The 24,979-nt window shown below is 38.9% G+C and overlaps 1 protein-coding gene across 16 annotated transcripts; it reads left to right on the top strand.

Annotated features, from left to right (window-relative positions):
• The first annotated feature begins 620 nt into the window (after positions 1-620).
• On the top strand, positions 621-24,764 carry tmcc1b (transmembrane and coiled-coil domain family 1b). Of its 16 annotated transcripts, none has more exons than XM_077203123.1 (9): positions 621-711; positions 2,539-2,707; positions 6,815-6,858; positions 8,237-8,995; positions 12,407-12,838; positions 12,942-13,019; positions 19,449-19,942; positions 20,154-20,289; positions 23,575-24,764. In XM_077203123.1, the coding sequence occupies exons 4-9, from the start codon at positions 8,411-8,413 to the stop codon at positions 23,887-23,889; spliced, it is 2,040 nt and encodes a 679-aa protein (XP_077059238.1). In that variant the 5' UTR covers positions 621-711; positions 2,539-2,707; positions 6,815-6,858; positions 8,237-8,410; the 3' UTR covers positions 23,890-24,764. The 16 variants fall into 16 exon arrangements, with proteins under 16 accessions (XP_077059238.1, XP_077059246.1, XP_077059240.1 ...); XM_077203131.1 differs by having other exon boundaries at positions 8,733-8,995; XM_077203132.1 differs by lacking the exon at positions 621-711 and adding an exon at positions 1,777-2,065 and having other exon boundaries at positions 8,733-8,995.
• The last annotated feature ends 215 nt before the right edge of the window (positions 24,765-24,979 follow it).

Raw genomic sequence — 24,979 nt, forward strand, 5'->3', positions numbered from 1 at the left:
AAAGGCTTCAATAGTCTCGAGAAATGAGTTTTCCCATAGCGTATAGCTACGCATTACTCGTTCCCTTATTTCTCAGGGAACCGAGGTTACGTTAGTAACCGACTACATTTTTGCTTTTTAAATTTAACTTTTTTTATCATAAAATATAATTAATGTAATATAAACTGTATGCAATGTAGCAGAACTCTAAATTAGAGTGAATTAAATGTTTCTAGAACTTGCATAAAACAAAGTAGGCTAGATGTACCTAAAGCATTTTTACAATTAAAAATTAACGTTAGCTTGTCTCTTCATTCCGCCATTTAATTGTTAGTGTTGTAGCTGTTACCATACGCTTTTTTTCTATGGAAAACCGATGCAATGAAGGGGAGGGCTAATGAGGCACTGCAGTGTCAGTCCCATGGTCAGTCCCTAACACTCTAACAAAAAAAAAGTGGTCCACACAAAGAGACCCAGAGGCTTCGTACAAAATGAGGATGACAAGACCTTATTTCGGGGTGGTGAACAATTCCTTTAAATTAAATTGTGAGTACTGCATTTTGATAACCACTTTCCAAGATGAGCCTCGTGTGGTCACTCCGTCATATCGTGCCACGCGCAGTGTGATCGCTTCTTCCCTCACGCGTTGTGAGCGCGCTCCTGACGTCACAGTGGGAGTGTTCCCTCAAGAGAAATTAACGGACATCAGCACAATTCTCTCTCAGCGCTCATGTAAGTTGTAACCGCAAAACGTGTATGTTTTTGCCTTCCATACATTTCCAGAGTTAACTCGAAGCCGCCGCCGATATGTTGTAGTTCGGTTTGTGGGGTTGGTCACAGTCGGTCAGTTTGTTGACTGAGCTGTTAGCGAGCTAGTCGGTTTTAGCCTGTGTTGATGATGACGTTAGCAGCCTAGCTGCGCGATGCCCGCTCAGAGCAGAGCACGCCGCGAGATCAGGTGCAGCAGGTCAGACATCACCGAAACCTACATTTACGCCAATACACCTCACTGCTTTATTAAATAACATAAATAACAATTGAATATATAGTGAACAGTACAGAGTATTGCATTGTAGCATAACATTCATACAACAATAACTCTTAATGGGGGATTTGGAAATTGATCACTTTCAGTTTATTATTAAAAATATAGAAGATTGAAAAGAAAAATATGCATCTTGTAGATAAATCATAAAGAAAAATAAAGAAGTTAACAAACGCAAAACCTTTATTGTATTTGTTGTCGGTAGATGAAAGTATAGTTCTCGTGGATGAATACATGATTTGAAAGTTTTGCCCAAAAATCTTAATGTTACAGTCAAAAACCAAAGTCAGAATATCTTCATCACCATCGTACAGAAAATACAAGCATTAACAAAGAGTTGACATGATGAATGTAAATCTTAAAGGGGACATTTGAAAGGTATCTTCCACTTAATATTATATAATTAATTATTTATATTTATATTAAACTATAAACTAATATGACAAAACTTTCAAATGTATTGCCAATTGCTATATTGCAAATAATTACTTAATATTGTGGAGGCAGTGGGTCTTCCAGGTAAGGAGTGCTTGTTGGTAAAATGTACTGTAGATAATTTTGAAGTGATAAAATAATGTGATCACAAACAGACGAATCCACCCACTCGCATGTAAATATCTGATATGGATGCTGCTGATATAAGGTCCCATCGCGTGGTGCCACCATAGACTGAAAAAAATAGGGGTGCCACCCAAACATGCTCATTCGCGTGATCCGATGCTGTTGATGCTGTCGGCTGTCTGTCAGACTTTGACAGGCGTTTACATACAGTCTATAATGTAACTTGCAGCCGGGTTTAAGGGAAAGGTCGTTCTTCCTTCTGCTCGAGCGGTTTGATCGCAATGTTTCCGATTTTTGTAATCAGTCCCTGCGTTATATCGACCATATAATAGTATTAGCCTCGGTTGGGCGTAAACTGTACATTTACCAGCTAGCCGGGCAGCTAACTCGGCTAGCAACATCATCAACGGACAGTTCAGGAAAAAGATCGGATTAAATTCAGTCCTCAGCCACATCCGTTTGTCTCACTTAGTGAAATGGGTTTGTATTCATGTTTTAACCCTCTGTGTTACATGTCATGCTGAAATCTGATAGTGACAGCTCGAGTTTATAATGGCACGACGAGAGCGTTAGCTTCATTCACTTAGCCAGTCTTATGTGTCTGTGGCAGTTTTTGACTGTCTTTTTGATCACTCCTTATTTTTGTTTTATGAGCATATAGGCCTGTTTGACTATCGGATAGTACGCATGCAGCCTAAACCAACCCATCCGGTTGGTTGTAAAACCGTAGTCAACAATCATCTTTAATGGCTTGTTTTCTAAATGCTTTCTGCGTGAAATTCTCAACGTGGTTGTTTGACAGTAAAGTGGTCCACTAGTTACTTATAAATGTAGTAAAATTTGATCGGCTTGTTGTCCTTTTTAACACACTAGTGTTGATATTATATTAATATACTATATGATATTAATGTACTGTTAATGCACTACATTATATGCCTTTTCACTCTTTTCAGCATGTAATAATCCTACATTTATGAGGGCCAAGTTGACAGAAGTCTCAAGAGGACAGTGACACTGAGGGACTGTCATTGTCTATGAGACACTTCTGGATTTCGTCTTAGATTTATCCTCAGTATCAGATTTCGGTGTTGAGAAGACTGAGCAGGATGACTGGAACTGAAGGTATGGAGTGTTATGTCATTCATCACGTCATTCATCACATACGGTTTTATTCAGGAACATCTCGTAAAAAATATTTAGCAAATTAAGGTATATGCCATCAGATAGATGCATTGAGATTTATAATGCCACTGTTGTTGGGTGTGCTGAGTGTCCTGAATGTCTTGACTGTAGTGGAGTGTATTATTGCTCAAAGGCACACATGCATACAGACAGAGTGACGTGACCTTGGGAAGCTATGAGAATGGCACTGGATAATGGATACAGAATAAGCTGACCCATTTCAGCCACAGAAAATACAGTGCTTTTGAATTGCGATTTGTTCAATTGAATGCAATATCTAAAATAATTTTTTGATAAATGAGGGCACAGGGCGAAATAATAAGGACGTTTATTCAGCAGGACAAGTAGTTCAGATTTACAGTAGCCTATAGCCAGTTTAGCTATTTTTAGCAACAGGCTTATATGTCAGATATTTAGAAATATTTTAAATCACAGTATCACACGAATAAAGATGGTGTTCTGCTGAATATTTCATAGGCAAATTCTGCAGGCCTAATACTTCATGTATTAGTTCACGATGGACAAAATAACGAGTGCTATGAGTGGGATAGATGAAATCTTAAAATATGTCTTTCTTTAAATTTATCCCATTTAATGCACTGCTGCTACAGCCATACACCTGGGCAGCAGACAGATGTCTGTCTGGTCATTGTGTTGCATCTTACGGATTTTTCTTGAGTAACCTGTTATGTTTTGTGTGTTTAAAGGGATAGTTGATCCAAAAATGAAAATTCTGTCAGTATACTCACCCTCATGTTGTTCCAACCCCGTAAGACTTTCGTTCATCTTCGGAACACAAATTAAGATATTTTTGATTAAATTTGAGAGCTGTAAATTTGAGAGCTGTCTCACTCCTCCATAGGCTTCTATGTAATTGAAACTTGCTGGCCCAGGAAGTTAGTAAAGACACTGTTAAAATAGTCCAAGTGACTACAGTGGCTCAACCATAAGTTTATCAAGCGACGAGAATACTTTTTGTGCACAAAACCCCCCAAAAATATATAATTTTCTTCTGTGTGGCCCTCTGAGTGAGTACACACAGTGTAACAGCGCAGTGCTTCTGGGTTGTACGTCAGAACGTAGGCTCACTATTGGCCAGCATCACACAAATCACACACATGACTAGCGTCGGCCAATAGTGAGCCTACGTTCTAACGTACAACCCAGAAGCACTGCGCTTTTACACTACATGAACTCACTCAGAGGCTCACACAGAAGAAAATGGATAGTTTTTTTTTATAGTAGAGTAATTGCTGACAGAATTGTCATTTTTGGGTGAACTAACCCTTTAAGATGCTCATGTCAAAAATAGTTAGTTTTTTTTCCAAAATGCATCTTGATACCACTGTATTTTGTCGGTACAAGTAGTACCAAAAAGTATCACAGTGAAATTCTGACATTTGAATTAGGTTACTACTGATTTACATACTATATATTTTAAGTAAGTAAATGGTACTGGAATTCAAAGTAACTTTCCATCTCTAGTCATTCATGTACACATTGTTTGTATTGCAGCATCTTCCAGTATTGTATTATTTGTATTGCAGTATCTTTATTCATGGAATAGATGCAGTGCTTTTTCCTTTTGGTACCATAAACAGTCTGAAGTCGTTTTTTTAACTTGACAATGTTTTCCACTACTTTTATACAATTGGTGATGTATTTTCAGAAACCTATAAATGCATTTTAAAAAGTTAAATCCAGTCGCTTGCGCAGTCAAATTGAATTTACAAAAAATTTTAATCAAACTGATTCCTAAGTTTTCCTCTAACTCAGCTGCCTGGGAGAGCATGGCACTATCAACAGCAAGGTCAGGGATTGGTTTCCAGGTAAAGATGCTTTGAACAAAAGCATCTGCCAAATGCATGAATGTAAAAGTATTATTCTTTGTCAACATAATGAAAAAGAAATCTGGAACTTGACTGGACTACTTGTCAACTCCAGGAAGTTTTAGAGCTTTCACTTATTGTACTATGCAACTGTTGGCTTGTTGTGACCTTTTGTGCCACAATGGAGGAGAGTAAAATATCAACTCAAAAATACTAGAACAGACTGGTGACAAGAATGTTGCTCATACAAGTTATTGAAGGTACGATCAGTTTTTGAGCTGATAGAACTGTTGTGAGTGCACCCCAGGGTGTTCTTGGGTGTGTGTGTGTAGGGCTTGTTAAACTGCTGTTGTGTTGAATATGATTGTGTTATAGAATAGCTGTGCCAGGCATGTGCGTCACTCTGTCACTCGTCCGTTTAATTATGCATGTAGGACACAGACACATCAACACTCCTCTCCGGGTAAAGCTTCACAGACATGACTCTTCATTCACAGTACTGCGTGTCACCTTGCTGTCATGCCACTCCCACATCTGCAGGATACTGTGTTTCTTAACTAATTAAGGTCAAGTTTGTTTACTGCTAAACTAGGTGTGGGTTTGTTTCCTGCTTTACTATGTTTAGGGCTTTAGTTTAGTCTGGACCAACATTGACGTGTTTCTCTATTTCTGTTTGTGGATGGTTGATCTTGATGTGATTTGGATTTATGTTCTCAAGATGATTTTTGTCTTTTTGTTTGCAAGGGGTAAGAAAAGAGTTGTTGTTTTTTTTCCCAGAACTCTAAAGATGGTGAGGTTGTGAAGTACTGTATCCACTGGTACAGTGTGCAACAGAAGTATATATATAGATTTTGGATATGACATCCCATTAATTCCCTACAAAGTTCCTACATACAACTTGGTAACCATGTATGAATGCATATTTGTCATTTTAACTGAACTTAGGACTGATGGTGGTGCTTAAGGTCATTCAGTGTTTCTGTAAAAAAAGAAGAAAAAAAAAGAAAAGATAATAGCAATTATTTTTAAAAGATTATAATACTAGTACTAATAACAATATACAACGCACTAAGGATTGTTGAGCTGCAGGGTTCATGCTTATTAATTATGTTGTCAACGTTCGCTCTAACTGATTTGCTGAAATCAAAACAGGGATGAGCACCAGCCAATGAGATTGCCGTTTGCGCATTTGTTCCCACTACTGGAGAAACCGACATATCTTCTGCTTGTTCTTAAAAACAAAATAATTCCAAATGAACTGTTATTTTGATTCTGCGTGGCTTGTGAGCATGTGCGAGTGATTTACTCTTATTGTAGAGGGTTGATATGTGTATGTGTGTGTGCATTGCAAAATATGCTTACGTTTATCACAAAATATGCATGTTTTACTTTACATTAACATGTACATGTATACCTTTAAATAAATGGTTTTATGTTGTCATTATTTTTCATTCGTTTGTCATTCGCAATGCTTCATGGGATAGTAGTTATTTCCCTCATTAAAGCCGTTAAGTACACAGTCTTGTATCTTTGGTATTTATTTGATTTTCAAATATGTTTTTTTTTGTAACGAAGTTAATGACTAACTTTGACTAACGTGTTTTTAAATCCCTATGGGAAAAATACTACTGGAGTCAAAATTGCCAAAAATAAAAAATAGAATACCTTACACTCTTGAGGAATTTTTTTTAGTAATCCAAATGAGAATTGAAACTATGGCTAATGAAAAAATGGCTCACTACTGTACTCTATGAAGAGTTGAAATTATAATGGAGTGCTGTGGTAATGCAGTAAGAGGGTTCACAAGTGTTGAAGTAAGCTGAATAAAGAGGATTACTGGCTGTTATTCTCTCCATCTGAGGCCCATCCTAAGCCTGAGCTCCACCGTCAGACTCAACACATCTTGATTCAACACACCTGAAGCTCTGGCTCTGTTTTATAAAGGCTTATTTTAGACTTCCTAATGCTTTTTATGCGACATTCACCATGTTATTTCTGCAGGTATTGCACCATGACATCTAATGATGATGTAATCAAAAAAATGTAAATGTAACCGGAAATGACTCAACTCAGCTGCCAAAATCATGCATCGTAATCCAAATATGAGCGCACCCTTTTTTCATTGTGTGTATCTGTACCATTGAAGTGAATGAAAATCATTTATAATCTGTGTGTCATAATGGGTTGAGTCTCATTTCACAACTATTTTTTTCCACAGCCATCCCTAAACTGTGAGCCAGTGGCAGTCAGGCTGGACTAATGGTAAGAGACACTGTTTATCTTTCTCTGTTAATCTATATCATAATATCTATATAATCTATATAAATGGTATGTCTTGTCCTGAAGAGAGTGTTTTGTCAATTTAAACTGTTTTGAGCATATCCAAAACATATAAGCTGGACTGAGATTTAGATGGGTTGCGCTTGATGGATAAATGATTGGTTCAGAGGCCGCCTGGGGTTGTAGTATTGCCTCGGTCGGCTCCACTGAGGGTTTGTCACCTTGCCTAAGTTCACTTCTGTGTTTAACAATGCCAAACCCATCACTCATCACCTCTACTTACCTTAGCTTTGTGTTAGGGCAGCACGATTAATCGAAATAAAACCGAAATTGCTACATGGCTGTGCGATTATCAAATATAAAATAATTACATTTTTAAATTTAATTACATAAATTACATAAATATATGCGCTGTGAATTTAAGAGTGAAGCACTGCACTGTGTTCTTACATGTGAGCAGCTCATTATCCTGTTATTGTCCTGGTGTTTGCAGCATACCAGAACAGCTTGGGATGCAACAGAGCTTGTCAACAAAAGAAAAGTTTCAAGGGCTCTCCGTCGTTTTAAGACAAATTAAAATTTAGACAAATATTAGTACTGTAATTTTACAGTTGTAATTAAAATAATATTGTATTATTTCTTAAATACTCTTTATTTTACAGTGAAATATTATAATAGTAATATTTTTGTTTTATTTTTAGTCACTTTTTAATTACACCCCCCCCCCCCCCCCAAACGCAATCACAATTTTTATCAGAAAAATCAGAATTGGATACCCACTCCCTCAAATCGTGCCGCCCTACTTTGCATTAATGCTTCTGACCATATCCCAGGGGTTTTGAATATGATTGTTGATTATGATGATATTAAGGAATTTCTGCAATGATTTTCACTAAGGGGTCTAAATTGTGTAAAATGCTGTAAATGTGTTGCTCTAGAAATGCTCTAATGTTGAGCCACAGACCCTTTGAGCATTACAGAAATTAGCACCCTGATGTTTTCTTTGTAGTTCTTTCATACCTCATTCGCTTGGCAAAACCCATTGCTATAGACTGCTCGTAGTCTGTCAGTAGTGATATTGCTAATGTAGTTTTATTTGGTTAGCTCAGAAGCATCAAGGCGTGGCTTATTTAATCCATGACCTCTGCCATCAATCTCATTAATATATTGGCGAACATGATCATGAATGGAAATGAAATCTATCTGCAACAGACTTTAGTTGAAAAAACATCAGCTGCATCTTTTTGTTTCTGAGCCAACCAATGCACTGCTTTTGTGATTTGAGCTCATGTAGTTGTAGCTTGTGTTCCATCGCTTACAGCTGCATGACATAATCCATTTTATTTTCCTTCTGCGGTAGACAAGCATGACTTTGCACCGAACCACAGATGCATGTATGCTCTCAGAGTCCACCTGACTGCTGCCACTCTCTGCTTCCTGGCTTTTGAGACAGCCTATCAGAGGGCTGGTGGAGGCGGCGCTTAGCTAGACCCCACCCCTTTGCTGACCCTCTGAGTGAGACTGGCACCTCCTGATGGACCAGGGTGGTAGCGAGCAGCCTGGGGCCGAGGAGCCAGACTCTGGGGGTCGAGCAGAGCGGGAGGTGAGCAGGAGGGCGTCCGAACCTGATCACGGCCTGTCCAAAATTACTCACAATGCCTTGGAGAACATGGGTGCACTGGGCCACGGTCTGAAGCAGTTTTTCCAACCTCAGCGCAGACGCTCGTCCGTCTCGCCATACGACTATGCCTCTTCCTCCATAGGCCCTATCCTTGAGCCCCCAGAAGCGGGGCCAGAGTTGGGGGAAGCGCCTGCCGTCCCTAACTCTGACCCCCACGCTTCCGTCCCCCCTGCAGTTCTGAGCCGCGTGCTGCAGCAAATTCGAGGCCCCCCCATGATGAAGAGAGGGACCAGTCTGCAGAGTCGCCGTAGCAAGGCAGGGGGGGGAGGGGAGCCCCCCCAGAAAGGCAGCCCCCAGATCCACAGGCGCAGTACCCAAGAGACCTTGCTGCAGGCAGGACGGCCGCGCTCCTCTTCCACCACTGATACACCCAGCAGCCCAGCTTTGGCAGACATGTTGCTGACCTCGGGGTACCACTCCACTGAAGAGTCTGATCGGGTAAGTGGCACCTGAACGTCACACTTTTGCCAAAATGATTTCTTCCGTGATCAAGCTGTGGTCATTGTTGGTAGCAATCATCTCCCAAGGAGATCATTGATTTCATTGACAAAAAAGTTTTGGACAAATATTTAGTGACGCTGGACACTATAATGTTATGTTTTAACATGTATTAACATATTTTAATTTCCTTTAAAATTACTTTGTCAGTAACCCTTTTTAAATTTTTATTATTATATTCAATTGCTGTATTTTACAAACGTATGCCTTATAAACTTCAACATTCGGTTTTCTGTGACATTTGGTATAGATTTATGCTCGTCAACTTCTTAAAGGCTACCTATTATACCCTTTTATACAAGATGTAATATCAGTCTCAGGTGTCCCCAGAATATGTCTGTGAAGTTTAAGCTCAAATTACCCCACTGATCACTTAATATACCATGTTATAAATGGCCCTTTTTGGGTGGAGATTCTGTTGCCATTTGTGGGCGAGGCCTGTTCTAATGTGATGTCACAATGGAGTGCATTCCTGAACGGCTCATTTTGAGAGACTGTTTCTGATTTATGGGTAAAATAACAAAAACATTTTTTCTTAGTTTCTTGTATAATTATAATAACTGTTTAATTTACAGCTATTGTGGGAGATCTTCTTAAACTTGAAAATAATCATTAAAAAAAGTATAATACAAAATACTAAACTTCAAATAACTTAAACTAAAAATATAAATTTGTGAAAAATGTTTAATAATAAAATAAATATTAAATAATAAATATAAAAATCATACATCAGAAGACTTTAAAATAAATAAATATAAAATTAAAATTTAAACATTTTTTGTGTTTGGGTCAGTTAAAATGTTGGCTGTTTCCCAAAAGCATCATAACCAAGTAGATTGCAAAACCGCATTAACAGGCCATTAACAATAAAAAAATCCTTGCTGTTGACCAAAGTATCCCAGCATGCCTTGCACATACTAGTAATCATTGTGGAGACGTGATCAGGGTTCAATAGGAGGTGATAGTAGGTTTTTTGAAAGCAATGGAAAGTCACATTTGAATTTAACAGCAACCTGTGCAGATGTCAATCTGAAAGATTCTGTCTGAAAGAAACATCAAGGATGGGTGGACAGGTTGACAGCAACAGGTCAGGAAGCTTGTGTAGCAGGTCACTATGTTCTCTAAGCCTTGCTATATTTAGCCAAGTGTTTGGATGCACTTCAGTTCATGCCGCTTCTTCAGGCAGCATTGAGTATAATGTCAAAATCAATGCATTTGTGCCCTTTTTCCAACCAGGATGTGGGATCAGGGTAACTGCTTTCTTGTGTCCTCAAGGATAGACTCAAGTTAAGTTTGCTCATGCATGACAGGTGCAGCAACTTTATTTAGAATTGCAGTTCGCATAGTTGCAAAACCAGTTACACTTCTGCTCAGCATTTCTCCATTACTGGATGCATTATGCTGCTGCTTACTCAAAATAGCCATTAGGGTTCATTTACCAGGAGAAGTGTTCACCAAGACTACTGTATCTGGAGGGTAATTCACTCTTATAGACATTTCATACTCGCAGTACTATGCTTTTAAGCATTCCTTTTTTAACAGCTAAGCATTTTCACCAGATAGACGACAGGGTCTGGGTGACTGCCAACGTGTTTCTACTCACCTGTTGTTGGAGAACTTAATGGAGCTATCCTGAATGTTCCTCTCTCAGGGGAGTGTCCAAACATAAGCTCTGTCATTTATTTCAGATGACTATTTTAGCCTGGCTAGCTCAGTAGATGGCATTTATGTGAATTTGCTAGGGATGGTGTGTTGCTTTTTTGTTTTCAAATTGAAAAATTTAAATGCAATTTTTAAATCCCATCTATCTCATATCTGGGGTTTCTGTTTAGTTTTTACAGCTTAGTTTGTTGTCAGTGAAACTTGAGGCCAACGTATTTTGTCATAGAGAGGTAAGAGGCTTTAACTCCTTTGTTAATTTAACAGAACTGCGATTCCCAGATAAAGGGGGAGAAAATCCTCTCTTGACCAGTTAGGTGCGAAAAAGGCATCATAAGTCAGCTTGTAGTGTCTCTAACAGTAATCTTCTGGGTCTTATCAAATGGGCTGTCGTCCACGTGATCGGATCACCTAGTTTTCCTGTGCATGTGTGGCCACATAGCTGAGAAATCTTCCCATGTGTCTTATATCAGGTTGCAATAGACAAACTTGCCATTGCAGTAAACAACCTGACCTTAATGGCAATAATACATTTTCATGATAAAACAATGCTGGTGGGGCTCTTAGCCAGTTTATAATGACCGATGGATGCTTAGATCATCCGTAGCTGTTTATCTACGATCAGTGAAGGCCATATCACTGATAATCTGGTTTCGACTCAACTGTCAATGGGTGAAGGGACAGAGTTCATTTCATTGCAAGGTTGTACTAAAGATTTCACGCTACTAAAGCTTACTTAACTTGTACTATTAATAATACAAAAAGTACTAAAAGGATGTTTAAAAAACCTTCATTTTTTTAAATGTTGGTTTCCGTTTTCATTTTCCTGATGTTGAGTTGATGATGTGGTGTTGTGTGCCATTCTTTATCAGTGAATGCCCAGCATTATCTCAGAACTTTGAGAGCTATGTCATAGTACACAGGTCCAAAACGTCAACGTCATTTGACTTGAGTCCGATGTAGTCACTCGCACAGTTTAAACGTGGCATGTCTTTCAAGATGGACTGCACTGAAAGTGAACCGTCATTAATGGTAACTTAATCTAATCAATCTATTCTTTTAGGAAAATAGAGTGCAAAATGTATTTATTTTTCTCAAGTTAATAGTTTATTTGTCACTACTCTCTCTAGGGCTGGGTCATCGTCACAGTTCAATACATTAACAATAGCATACTTGGTTTGAATGAAACCTTAGTTTCATTACTTTTGTGCAACACAGGAAATGCACATATTTAGATGACTTTCATCTTCATTTGTTGAACTGTAGAAAATTATTAGGGATGCACAGATGTTAAAATTCTGACAATTATTTTCATGTTAGGCCTGATATTTTTTTTTCTTTCAGATTTGTTAAAGGTTACATTTAACAGTGTTATTAAATTGTTAGTGCTTTAAAATTTTACTTATCTAAGAAATAGTTTTAGAGATTCTATAATTAGAGAAAAATAGGAGAAATTAGCATGCAAAAATAAAATCTTAATGACTGATACAGATTAAATGACAAAAAAATCTGTAATATGAATTACTAATATGACTCTTAATATATTGTGCATTCCTAGAAGAGTTGTAACTAAATCTATAAATTAAAAACATTTATACAACGATCTAAATCATACATGCAGTAACATTAGAATTAGGCTCTAAATACATGATTTTATCTGCAAAGCACTAAATCTCACTCTTTCCTTTGCAGCAGGATCGTTTGGAGGTTTTGGGCCCCGCCATGTCTCCCAATGCTCTGTCAACCAGTTCAGACGGTGGTCAGTACGGTGTGGATTCAATGGATGGCACACCAGACCCTCAGCGCACCAAGCAGGCCATCGCTCAGCTACAGCAAAAGATCCTCAAACTCACAGAGCAGATCAAAATCGAACAAACGGCAAGAGACGACAATGTAGCCGAGTACCTGAAGCTGGCCAACAATGCAGACAAACAGCAGAGTGCTCGCATCAAGCAAGTGTTTGAGAAGAAGAACCAGAAGTCTGCACAGACCATCCAGCAGCTGCAGAGGAAGCTGGAGCATTACCACCGCAAGCTCAGAGAGGTGGAGCACAATGGAATACCACGCCAGCCCAAAGATGTCCTGCGAGACATGCAACAGGGTCTGAAGGACGTGGGTGCCAAGGTAAAGTCCGCCCCATTTCTTTACAGTTTGGTACATTGAAGGATGTGTTTAGAAGTTTTTGGAGTAGATGTGTGCTGATCTGAAATGTTTTCATTTATTTTAGGGGATCAAACAGGACTTTTTAAGTTTTTCGTATGACACAGGCAGTGTAGACCAGTCTTGTACTCTGTCAGCAAGCCAGGTTTGGATTTTTTTTGGTAATTGAAAGAGCTTAATGAAACGTTGGTTGAACATAACCATTTTAATTTTATTGAATCAAAATAATGATCATGTTTAGTCACTAGCTCTCTTCTCAAACCTAGTGAGCTCTCTTCTCAAACCTAGTGAGCTGTCTTGCTGCACACACCCTACATATGCAGTTGCCTTCTTAAGGCTGGAATAAACCACTACTTTTGCCCAGATTGTATCCCCGATTTGCAGTCTGGACAAGTTGACTCTAGTTGCTGAAAGCCAGAGCTAGTCTGCGAATTTTGAGCAGTCAGAGTTGACAGATTTCGCAGAAAATTGCGTAGTGCATGATGGACACAGACTCCGATTATTTTTTTTAGCTTCAGACTATGATTCTGTCCAGTCTGAAGAATTTGAAAGTGAGTGATATTTTGGGCAGATTTTAGAATGCATATTATTTTCTTTTGCCATATGCCAATGACTTGCGTTTCCTACCAACAAAGGCGCATGTTTCTGTGTGAGTTTGTTGTGTTGTATGTGATCCTCGGTCGTTTATATGATGCCCAGTTTTTCTCTGTAAAGATTTACAAAGTTGGCAAGTGTATGTCTAGTGTTCTAGATTTGAAAAGTTGTGTAGTGTATTCCAGTTTAGAACCTCATAAGTGACTGATTTTGAAATGCTTTACATAGATAGCAACTAGGTTGTTAGAACCCTGAAATGAACAATATAAAAACATTCAACTATTTCTGCCACAATATCATGGTTACAGTTAGAATTACTACATTAAATCTATGGTGAAAGTTGGGGATTTGTGGACTGTAAAGCCTTCTATTACTTGTTCATTCATGGCACAATACTTTTGGTTTCCACGTCAGCGCTGTTTGATCTGATATGGTTTTAAAAGAGAATTATGTGCCGAATTTGAATGCTTAGTTCTCACTTTATCTCACAGTGATGTTAATTCTGCAGCAAATTCAATCGCTTTGTCACTGGATCTTCCAGCGCTGTGCAGTAATGGTGTCGTGTGATCAAAGATCGGCCCTCGAGTACCTGTTCTGAGCTTACACTGCGTTGTCTGTTATTGGTCCGAGCTAGGGCTGCACGATTTGGGGAAAATGTCATATTGCGATTATTGAGGTCAATATTGTGATTACGATATGCGATTGCAAATGCAAATGATTGCAAAAAAGTCAATTATCTTGGTTCTAAAGCAAAATGCACACACAGATTAGTGATAATTCTGAAATGTGTATTTCTCAACTCAAACTAGCAACAACTAAATGATTGATAACACCTGTAATGATCAATAAGCAATTGATGTCTGGATAAAATTCCCCCCCCCATTTTCAACATTAATTATAGCCATCCAACATTACAGTAATTCCGTCATTACAATTGAAAGCTATCAATTTTTTTTTTAACATTTATTAGGCTTCAAAAATATAACAGCTTTTAATTTAAGTGAACTTCAAACAATCTTCACAATAGGGATGGGACGATTACTGGTTTTACTATAAACCACAAAAAAATGTACTGACGGTTAGTATTATCGTCTAAAATTTAATTATCATTAAAACCGTGTTTGATTATCGCGATTTTAATAACATTACTCCTGTCCAGCCAGCAACAGTTTGACACAGGTGCAATGTTTTTTTTTTTTTTTTTTTTGAGAAGGAATGACGGAAGGCAGTGACCGTGCTCGGGAGATTTTTCAGCCTTTTAAGAGGACCAAATCTGAGGTGTGGTCATATTTTTGCTTTTACAAAAGACCTGAGGGAAACTTAATCGAGGATGATCACCCTGTCTGCAGAACATGCACAAAAAATTCGCTGCAATAGTGTGAAACACCGAGTCGTCCTGTGTGACCATCACACACTGTTGTAGCGGACGCAAGGCAAGTTAACTTTGACCTCAATACCAAAACTATGTCTGGGAAATAATTGGGCACAAAATGTTTTTTTGAGTTGAAATATTTTCTCACTCACTTGACATAAACGTGAAGCTTCCGCGAAGAAAAGTTTGCAGCAAGTGGCTTTGAGCCAAAGACGAACGAACAAGTTCAAACAAGACTATTAACAGTGACATTTAAGAGATAATAATCTATATTCATTGTACACTTATTACACAGATTTTTTTTTACCACATAATTACGGGACATATTGAATTGAGATTGATGTTTTAAACCTTACCTGGTAACGTTAAATCAATTTTGTACGGTGGACAAAACTCATCCAGACAAGATGATTGCAACAATATTATCAAACTCTGTGAACAATAAATCAACTCTGATTTCATTTTCAAAACAATCAAAAATGGTGACGCAAGACGGCAAGTTGTATTTGAATGAAATGAGAGCGCGCGTCCGTTGTGTGATATACATGGATGTGCGCTGAGTTTTAATGCATTGCTATTGGCGACGGTCATTATAAGGAAGGAAATGCCTCAGAATCTTGCTTTAAAAAGTGCATAGAGCTGCTTGTTTTATTTGTTGTTTGTTGATTTTCAAATATAAAACTTATTGAAATGTTTTCAGTGTGAGCATCAGTTCTTTTTGAACACTTTCATCTCGTTTTAACAAAACCGTGATAATATTGATAATCACGATAATTTTGGTAACTATAATCGTGATATGAAATTTTCATACCATCCCATCCCTACTTCACAAAAACCCATAATATATGTCATATTTACCTGTGCCCTTCCTGTCTAACAGGTAGGACATATACAGAAATTGAATAAAGTTATCAAACAGTCTGCGCTGCATAAATTGTAAATTATATATAGACTAGACTAGCTATAAAAGTTCTTTAGTCAAGAGCAGAGAGTAATTTTCTCTGTTCCCTTTGTTCTTTGATTAACTTTACTTACAGAAAGCTTTATTGGCTGCTGGCCCTTTAAGAGCAGCCGCTGCTGACAGAGGATCTCACATGCGTCGCATCATAAGCCCTGACATTCGGTTCTATTTATTTAAGGAATCATCGTATTATTATTCAGCGCGCTATTATTAGCCTGTTTGAGACATCAACCACTGGTCGATGACCATAATGCAGAGATGGGGACTCGAGTTTGAGACTCGGACTCGAGTGCGACTTAAGTCGCACACACAGTGACTTCAGACTCGACTTGAGACTCGTCCTCGAAAGACTTCAGACTCGACTCGGACTCGAGCTGCGGGACTCGTGAACAATGTTTATTTTTAGGAAACGTCTGATGAGCACGCTGTTATTCCCCTCCCTCTGACCCGTTACCTAAAACCTGCCTACATAACACGTACTACGTGCGCGCGCGGCCACACATGAGAGGACAACAAACAAACATGTCGACTGCACCGGCCGTTGCTGTGCCATTCATCGTCAGCTTTGGGTTTAAAAACTTCAAACAAGACGGGCCAAACAAAAGAAGCGCTCAATGCAAAATATGGGGTATCTGCGCGCGTGCACCTCATGGTGTTCCAGAGCGCGAGAGGGGGGTGTACGAGAGAGAGAGAGAGAGAGACGTGCGAGAGGTAGTGCTGCGCGAATGCGCTACGGCGCTCTGCAATCAAATATGATTTTAAATAGGCTTAGTAAAAATAAAAAAATAAATCGAAAATCAATGTGTGGCGGGCCGCCACAAATATATGAACCATGTATTTCACATCATTTGGTTGCAATAGTGTTTTGCATTTAGCTACTGTGATGTTTTGCACTATGTCAATTTTAGTGCTGTGAGGTAGGCTATAACATTTTCTATATTTGGTCTAATGGCTCCACAGAGCCAGCACAATAGGAGCCAAGGCCTTTCATTATAATTCAGCAACAGACATGAGAGTCCTTTTTCTTCAGAACCTCAATTTTTACAGATACAGATATTAACTTAAAAGTAAAGTATTCTTGGTGTTTTTGTCATGTTGAAATAGCCTGTTTACACTGATTATATAACTAAATCAAAGCTGATATTGTATGCTATTAGATAAAGGAGTCATAATAACATATTACATGCTTTGAATTCCTTAATAGCTATGCAGTGTTCTAAGCAGCCTGGATGGGTCGCTGTACGTGATGCAACACTTATTATAACCACAAGAGACTTGAGAACTTGACTTGGACTTTAGCTCAAAGACTTGAGACTTGACTTGGACTTTAGCTCAAAGACTTGAGACTTGACTTGGACTCTAGCTCAAAGACTTGAGACTTGACTTGGACTTTAGCTCAAAGACTTGAGACTTGACTTGGACTTTAGCTCAAAGACTTGAGACTTGACTTGGACTCTAGCTCAAAGACTTGAGACTTGACTTGGACTCTAGCTCAGAGACTTGTGAGCATCTCTGCCATAATGTTTGTATAAACTGTAGGTAATAACTGGTAAAATGTACATCTAGGTCATAAAAACCGTAATGATACTTAAACTTGAATATTTTCTTCTCAGCCATTAACAATTGTCCGTGAGCGAAATCTCCTCACATCCATTGTCTTATTGGCCTTTCGCAAGGATTCCTGAGTGGATCCTGCATCCATGTGGGCTTTGCGGAAGACCGCTTCAGGGGTACAAATGGGGCGCTGCTGAGCACACTTCAGAGTGTTAAAATGATGAATGGCGCGGCCTACGGACTCGTAGACTCAGCGAGCACGCGCAATTTAAGCCCCCGAGTCCAAAAGTCCACATTGAAGGGCGCCATTTGGGACAGGGCCGTAGGCGCGCGGCAAGCGTGCTCGTTTTTTATGTACGCCTCTGTTCATGGTTGCATAGCAACGACAGATGCCGCGGGACAGCAAGCTCTTGTGTAAAGAAGGAGAAAGCGGTGCGAACTGCGCTCTCCGTGATGACGAGGTAGTATCAGCAAAGAATTAATTGATTTCTAGCCATTGTATTAGCTTTACTACTAGTTATATTTGTGGAGATGAGAAATAAAAAGCCGCCCTGTACAGCTATGATCAGCTGTTCGACCGAGCTTTCGATGTTGTTACGGAAAGGCCGAAGCTGATCGGTTGGTTTTTGTCACATGACCTGTTGCCGCGGCAAAGACGCCTGGAAAAACGAAAAACGTATTTTAGCACAATTCCCACCCAGCGGTAATTTAGGAAAAAGAAATCTCCGAATGCTCCACATGAAACTTTAGTCTTCCGACCTTGCCATCGTGTCAAGTTATTTTATTAATATGTGCGAGGGAGAGAGAGCAAGACACTGCTTAGTTTTGAGACGGTGAAGCCTATACTTTCGCCTGGCTCCGCGGAGAGAGTGCGGGGCTCTCTCTATATCTCTGCTCGTTCAGTTCATGCGCCCTGTCACAAGCGCAGCAGTGCATCTACATGACAACAACGATGTGTGAACGCCCGTGGCTGCCTCGTTTGTTCGCATTGCTGGAGGACAACAGGCTATACAAATACGGTGCTGTACAAAAACATATATTATGGTTCGCCTAAAAGTTTTTTATTTGTGTATTTATTTAATTTGTATTATTTCTTCCCCAAGCTCATAAAATAAATTTGGGTCGCACATAAATTGACAGGGTCGGTCGGAAACCGGAACCAAACAAATTTATTTCTTATGCCTTATCTAACAACTTTAATCTTATTGTAAAGTGTTTTTAATAACCGTGATATACACATTAATATGTAAATTTAATCTAAATTAAGCTTTGGTACCGAAATTGGTACCGAGAACCGTGGATTTTCACTGGTATTGGTTACCGAATACTGAAATTTTTGTATCGTGACAACACTAGATGCTTCGTTAATTGCCTTAACTGCCCTAATTTGTTTATTTCATATAAAATCGCAGCATTTTGCATCATATAATCGCATTGGCTTGACATCGCGATTGCAATTGAGACATGATTAATCGTGAAGCACTAGTCCGAGCTGATAAATGGCCCGTGCTACACAGCTCAAAAGACAATACTGCACGTATTGATCTGCTTTCATTCCGTTTGCAGTTTGATCAGTTTCTCAGATGCAACAGAAATGGCAGCTCCGACCTGTAACAAAAATTAGTCGCACCCCAGGAAAAAAGGTCGTATGGCAATGACTTGCGATAACTGAATTATTTTAATACTTCAAAAAGTTATGAAAAGTAACTGCAGATAGCTGAGAATTCTGGGACTGCATTCTATGAGAAGGATTCAATGTTGCCTTTTGTAATGTTTCTGCCTACCTTTCGGAACAGCCTACGTTTTGGAAGCATGCCTATGGAGCTTTAAAATGCTTTCTGGGTAGGCGGCTCACTAGCTTTTGGAATAGAGCTTTGTTACCACTGTTTCCCTATTAGTTATTCTTTACTTTACAGGCACATTGGACCAGTTTACAATCCTAAAATAAAAGCAAATCTCAGACTTTTAGACTTTTTTTGCCACTTCAAGTGACCGTGATTTTCATGTCACAAATTTTAAGACAAAAGCTATCCAGATAGGAAGTTAATATGACACTGGTACATGTATTTGACTAAATTGTTTTTTTCGCTCAGGTAACTGGTGGCCTCTCCAGTATCTCTCAGGCCACTCACTCCGCCGCAGGAGCAGTCGTGTCCAAACCTCGTGAGTTTGCCTCTCTTATCCGCAACAAATTTGGAAGTGCAGACAACATCTCTGGCCTAAAAGATTCTCTGGATGAACAACAAGGGGATGAGCCTGTAACAAGTACAGGGATGGCAGGCACTAGGACCCCAGGACCTGGGCAGCTGCAGTCCAGCCCAAAATATGGAAGTGAGGAAGACTGCTCCAGCGCTACGTCAGGGTCCGCAGGAGCAAATAGCACCACAGGGGCTCCTGGAGGACCTCCGAGCTCAAAGGGTAATACACTGGAGCATGGCCAGAGCTCTGGCTTTGATGCTCTGCTGCATGAGATCCAGGAACTGAAGGACAACCAGAATCGACTAGAAGAATCATTTGAAGACCTGAAGACTCACTATCACAGAGACTACACAGATATCATGCAGGCTCTGCAAGAGGAGAGATTCAGGTACACGTTACTATAGAAACTGACTCTACTGGCACTAATAAGTGGTCTATGTAGATTTCAAAGGTTTGTATGGACTTGGAAGGTTTCACCGTCAAAACAGTATGCTTGTTTAGAAAGTGTTGGAAAGGATGATTATGGTATTGTCTGGCCTTTTAAGCCCCTTTCTTGAATTTAAATGTTGTTTTATCTTGTTTTGTATGTGCATGTGTAGGTGTGAGCGTTTAGAGGAGCAGTTGAATGATTTAACAGAACTGCATCAAAATGAGATTCTCAACTTGAAGCAAGAGCTGGCCAGCATGGAGGAGAAAATCGCTTACCAGTCTTATGAAAGAGCCAGAGACATACAGGTACTTATGTTCAACATCATACTATATACTTATATTATTTGCTTTTATTTGTAGGTTTTCATTTTAATTTAATTTATGGAAAAATAACACTAATAAAATGATTTAACGCACCCCCACCATCCCAGACCTATGTAGGTCATCTTACTACATTTCATACAGTTGATTGGTGACGAACATGATGCAGGGCAACAGCTCACTGCGGGATGTAGCCTATAGAATGCAGTTAGAGGGCCCATAAAAATTCAAGGCATCAGGGCAAAAATGCCCTTGTATGATTTTGTTTATTTCTTATTTATTTATATCATATGATTTAGTTAATATCACACGAGTTCAAATGTGATATTGATTTTATACAGCAGTTCAATGAATAAGAAGTTAATATTGTTCTATTTTAGACACGATATTGTCTGTTTTGTTATTGTCTCAATTTTGCCAACAAAAATATTACCTGTAAAGCCGCAACAGAGCGGTTGTGCGTCTCCGAGCAACATGAAAAATACATATTTTCATAAAGTAATTTAGTAAGTTCATCCATCCATTACTGAAAACATCGCAAGCGTCATGGGTGCTTCAGTGTGTGGTAAATGAATCCGCAGCCGCGCGTCAGAGCCATTCATTTACAGAGACACGCAGAACATGCATGATTCCTTTTTAAATAGTCTTTATGCGGTTTAATATTCACAGACACTAGTCTATATCACGATTTTATTTAAGTTTACTTACCTTCTTTTCAACCAAGATCTGACAAATTACGTGAAATTCCGCGTTATACAGTAAATTTCGATTTATGCATGGATACTGCGATTCAGTCCATGTTTTCCGTATTGCGGTAATGAAATCATATGGCCCTATGATTGCCAACCACCGTAAAACAAGAAGAAGTAGTCACCGTCACTAACTGATCCAGCATCAGTGATACTTAGCAGTTGTATTTCCGATTTGAGCTTGAGCTTTAGAAATGCTTGGGAAAAATGTAACGTTAGCTTGTGTGGGAGCTACCGCACTACTTGATAAAAAAAAGAGCTTTGCTACTGAAAAGCTATTTGATTCAGAAAACAGCGACGCTACCACCACGCTACTGAGAAATGTAGTTAAACTAGTAGCGTCACTACTTGTAGCGACGCTACTGCCACACACTGCATCTTACATGCGTTACATGTGTCTCTCAAACTCCATCTATGCATGTGCTGGGAGTTTGAGTTGCTTATAATGTTCATGTGGAAACGCAATGTGCGCCATTTCATCAGATTTGTAAGTTAAATATTTTATAAACCTACGCCAACACAGGATAATATTGTTTCTAACTATGCGAAATGCTCATTGCGATTTAAAAATAAAAGTTTAAACCCTCGCTCTGAGTTTGCATGTTTAGATGTCCACATATTCTTGTTCAAGAAATTACAGTGGATGTAGCATTTCTATCATAAAGAAGAGGCCACATTTTAAAGATCAAGTAAACATTTGAATTAAATGTCGTTTGGCCGAAATTAAATAAGGATTGTAAAGTGTACAACGACTCCAACCCGTTGGCTCCCTCTGCAAGAATTAGTTATAATACATAATCTTCACAAGATGATTGTTTATATTATGTTGTTCTACGAAACCATATGATTACTTGCTTTTGATACTTTATATTGAACCAAATAGTATTGTCTCATTGTTATTCTAAGTCATTTTAAAGGCTCCGGTCTTTGCTTTGGTAAATTATTACCTCAAAAAGATTTGATTAATCGTCCAAAAAAATCGACCGATTACTCACTGATGAATATAAAAATTGTGATTAATAAAGGATATTTTTTACTAAAGTTGTCCAAGATTTTATTTTTTATTTTTTCCCAGTCTTGGGGCCTGTTTACACCTGGTCTCTTCATGCGTTTTTACTGATCGGATAACATAAATGCGTCTCCGCAAGACGAATATAAATCCAAACTTCAATTCCAGCAGTATATGCAAATCTAACGGATTTCACCCCAACTGAAGCAAGACATATGAGCTGCATTTTATTTATTATTAGCAGCTAATTTCAAGATACAAGGGAAAGCAATAGGAGAGAGAGTGCAATCAGCACTGATAAAATAATTTAGTCTCACCACTTGCGTGTTGGAGCAGTGCTGTCATATTTAGCTATAACATGTTATATAACGTATAACACTCACACGTTTTCGTTTGTTTTTCCTTTTTAGAAGGGGTGAAATTTACATATATGGTTTTAACAACCATATGTATTTACACTTGTCCAGTTTTGTTTGGAATGCGTCTCAAACCACCTCCTGAAGTAGTTTGAACGGTCGGATTTAAATACATCTCGGAAGCATTTCAGAAGGCATATACACCTGGTCTTTTCACATTCGAACATCTTTCCGATCATAGAAAACGTAGGTGTTAACAGGCGCTTAGATCTAGCATATGAACTTTTAAGTGAAACGAGAGAATGCTAATGCTGAAATTTCTGATGGGAAAGAACATTAGCTGTTATCGTTAAGCTATTTTGTATTGATCTGATGGACAACGTTTAGTCTTCTAATTCAGTTTTCATAATGAAAGCCATATGCGACTTACTCTCAGTCCTCTTTTAAGGGCTTATGTTTAATATTATGCAGCTAAAATGAACATGTTCTTCTCTGTTACGCATCACTATCACTTGAGTCTTGCATTAACTGGAATGGAGGTTGTTTATCAGCTGCACTAACATCATGTTATCTTTCTCTTAAGCTGGCTTTCAGCTATATCCAGCATTCATGTATGATTTTCATGTGTCATCCCTGAGTGGCAGTTGCACAGAAACTTAATGGTCATGACGCAGCTGTCACCCTCAGCTTATTCACCATGGAAAGTAAATAAATAATGAATGTATATATGCACAGAAAACAAATGACTGGCAATACATCTAAAAGAAACACACGTTTTTTAGGGCTAATCAATGTAAACAATTATTTCATTGTAAAATATTTGTGTAGGATATGGGCATAACCGCCCATTTTACAGAAATGGTTTTAAAGACGTTTTAGTATTTAAAAACATATGGGTAATTCTCATCTCATGTTGATGGTTTTGATTTAAAATACATCAAATCTAGTCAGGCGGTCGCATGTGGTTTAGGCGCAAAAGTAAAAATATTTCAAGCACATCAGATCCAAAAAATCTGCATACGCATATGATTGGAACTCCACGCAGCATCCATACTTCTCTCATTTTGGAAATGGATGAATTCCGGTGGGTCGTTTGTCAGAGATGGTGAAAAAGCGGTTTGGCTCATAACGTCTTTCTCTCTCACTGATCCTGTAGGAGGCGCTGGAGGCCTGTCAGACGCGCATCTCTAAGATGGAGCTTCAACAGCAGCAACAACAAGTGGTTCAGTTGGAAGGTTTGGAAAACGCCACAGCACGCACTTTACTCGGCAAACTCATCAACGTGCTGCTGGCCGTCATGGCGGTACTCCTAGTGTTCGTCTCGACGGTCGCAAATTGTGTAGTACCACTGATGAAAACACGTAGCCGTACACTTTCCACATTGCTCCTTGTAATATTCTTGGCTTTCTTGTGGCGGAATTGGGAAGCCATGTCACAGTACCTAGACCGATTTCTGCTGCACCCCAGATGACCTGCAGGGGCGCTGCTGTTTTTGTCATTTCATGAAGGGACTGGAGGGCGGGAATTCAAAGATGGAGACTAACACTGCCTCAGTTGCACTTAGTACGGAGGGATGAAGGGATGCAGCACAAGAGTGGTGGACGGACAAATCCTACAACCTCTTTATCACGTTTTTTTTTTTTTTTCAACGAAGGAGTGAATTTGTTTACATTTTGATGATCTCTTTCTGTCTACATGAAGTTTTATTGCTGAGTTTCCTATTATTTGTTGTTGGAAATGATGCAAGTCGAATCGTTCATTGTTCTCGTAATTGTTAGGATATACATTTATGCAATTTCCTGAGTGTTGTTGCATTGACTTGACTGGAGTGGTTTTAACATGCACTGGATGGAGATCTCTCTCCTCGTTTTTAATACCATAGTAACTGATTGTTTCCCTCCTAACTTTAAGCTGTGTTATTCATTTCTTTTAATTCATTTCTTCTACTGTCGTCTCGCTCTTTCTCAATATGCGCATCTCTAACTCGGTTCATTCCCTGTGCTCATTGCTTCACTCACTCTTCACTCAAAACCGTTTGCTGCTGTTTGGACTTCACTGCAGTTGTTGCTGAATGAAGGAAAAGATGGATTCCGGTGGAGAGGAGTTATCTGGAGTTTGACCGAATGGGGTGAGCCGAGTCGGCCCCTCTTCATCTCCGGCCCATTGCTCTCCTAGAGGCACAGTCTCCTGGTATATGAACAGAACGAACATACTTGAAGAGCTAGAAATGCTCAAAGACTCTCAGTGCTTCCGTACTGTTTCTTATAGTGACGATGAAATAGTCCTTTTTAGTTTTTTTTTATTTTTTAAAATGAAATTAATAAACATGCTGTTTTAAAATTGCAATGTCGCGTGATTGAATATTTGTGCTTCTGTAGAGTTGTAATGCACCCAGAGTGCAGAAATGTTGTCCTTTCACTTAGGAGATTACAGAGATTATTGTTTTATCATGCATCTGGTTATGATTTTTGCATAAGTGAGTTATTTAATTTGAGCTGAAATTTGTTGATTATAAATGTGCATTTTCTCGCCAGACAGAAAGGTGCAGACATGCGGTTCCT

The sequence above is a fragment of the Siphateles boraxobius genome, unplaced genomic scaffold (genome assembly GCF_051911475.1).
Source record: "Siphateles boraxobius isolate OS27281-9 unplaced genomic scaffold, OSU_SipBor_1 5, whole genome shotgun sequence".
NCBI lineage: Eukaryota > Metazoa > Chordata > Actinopteri > Cypriniformes > Leuciscidae > Siphateles > Siphateles boraxobius.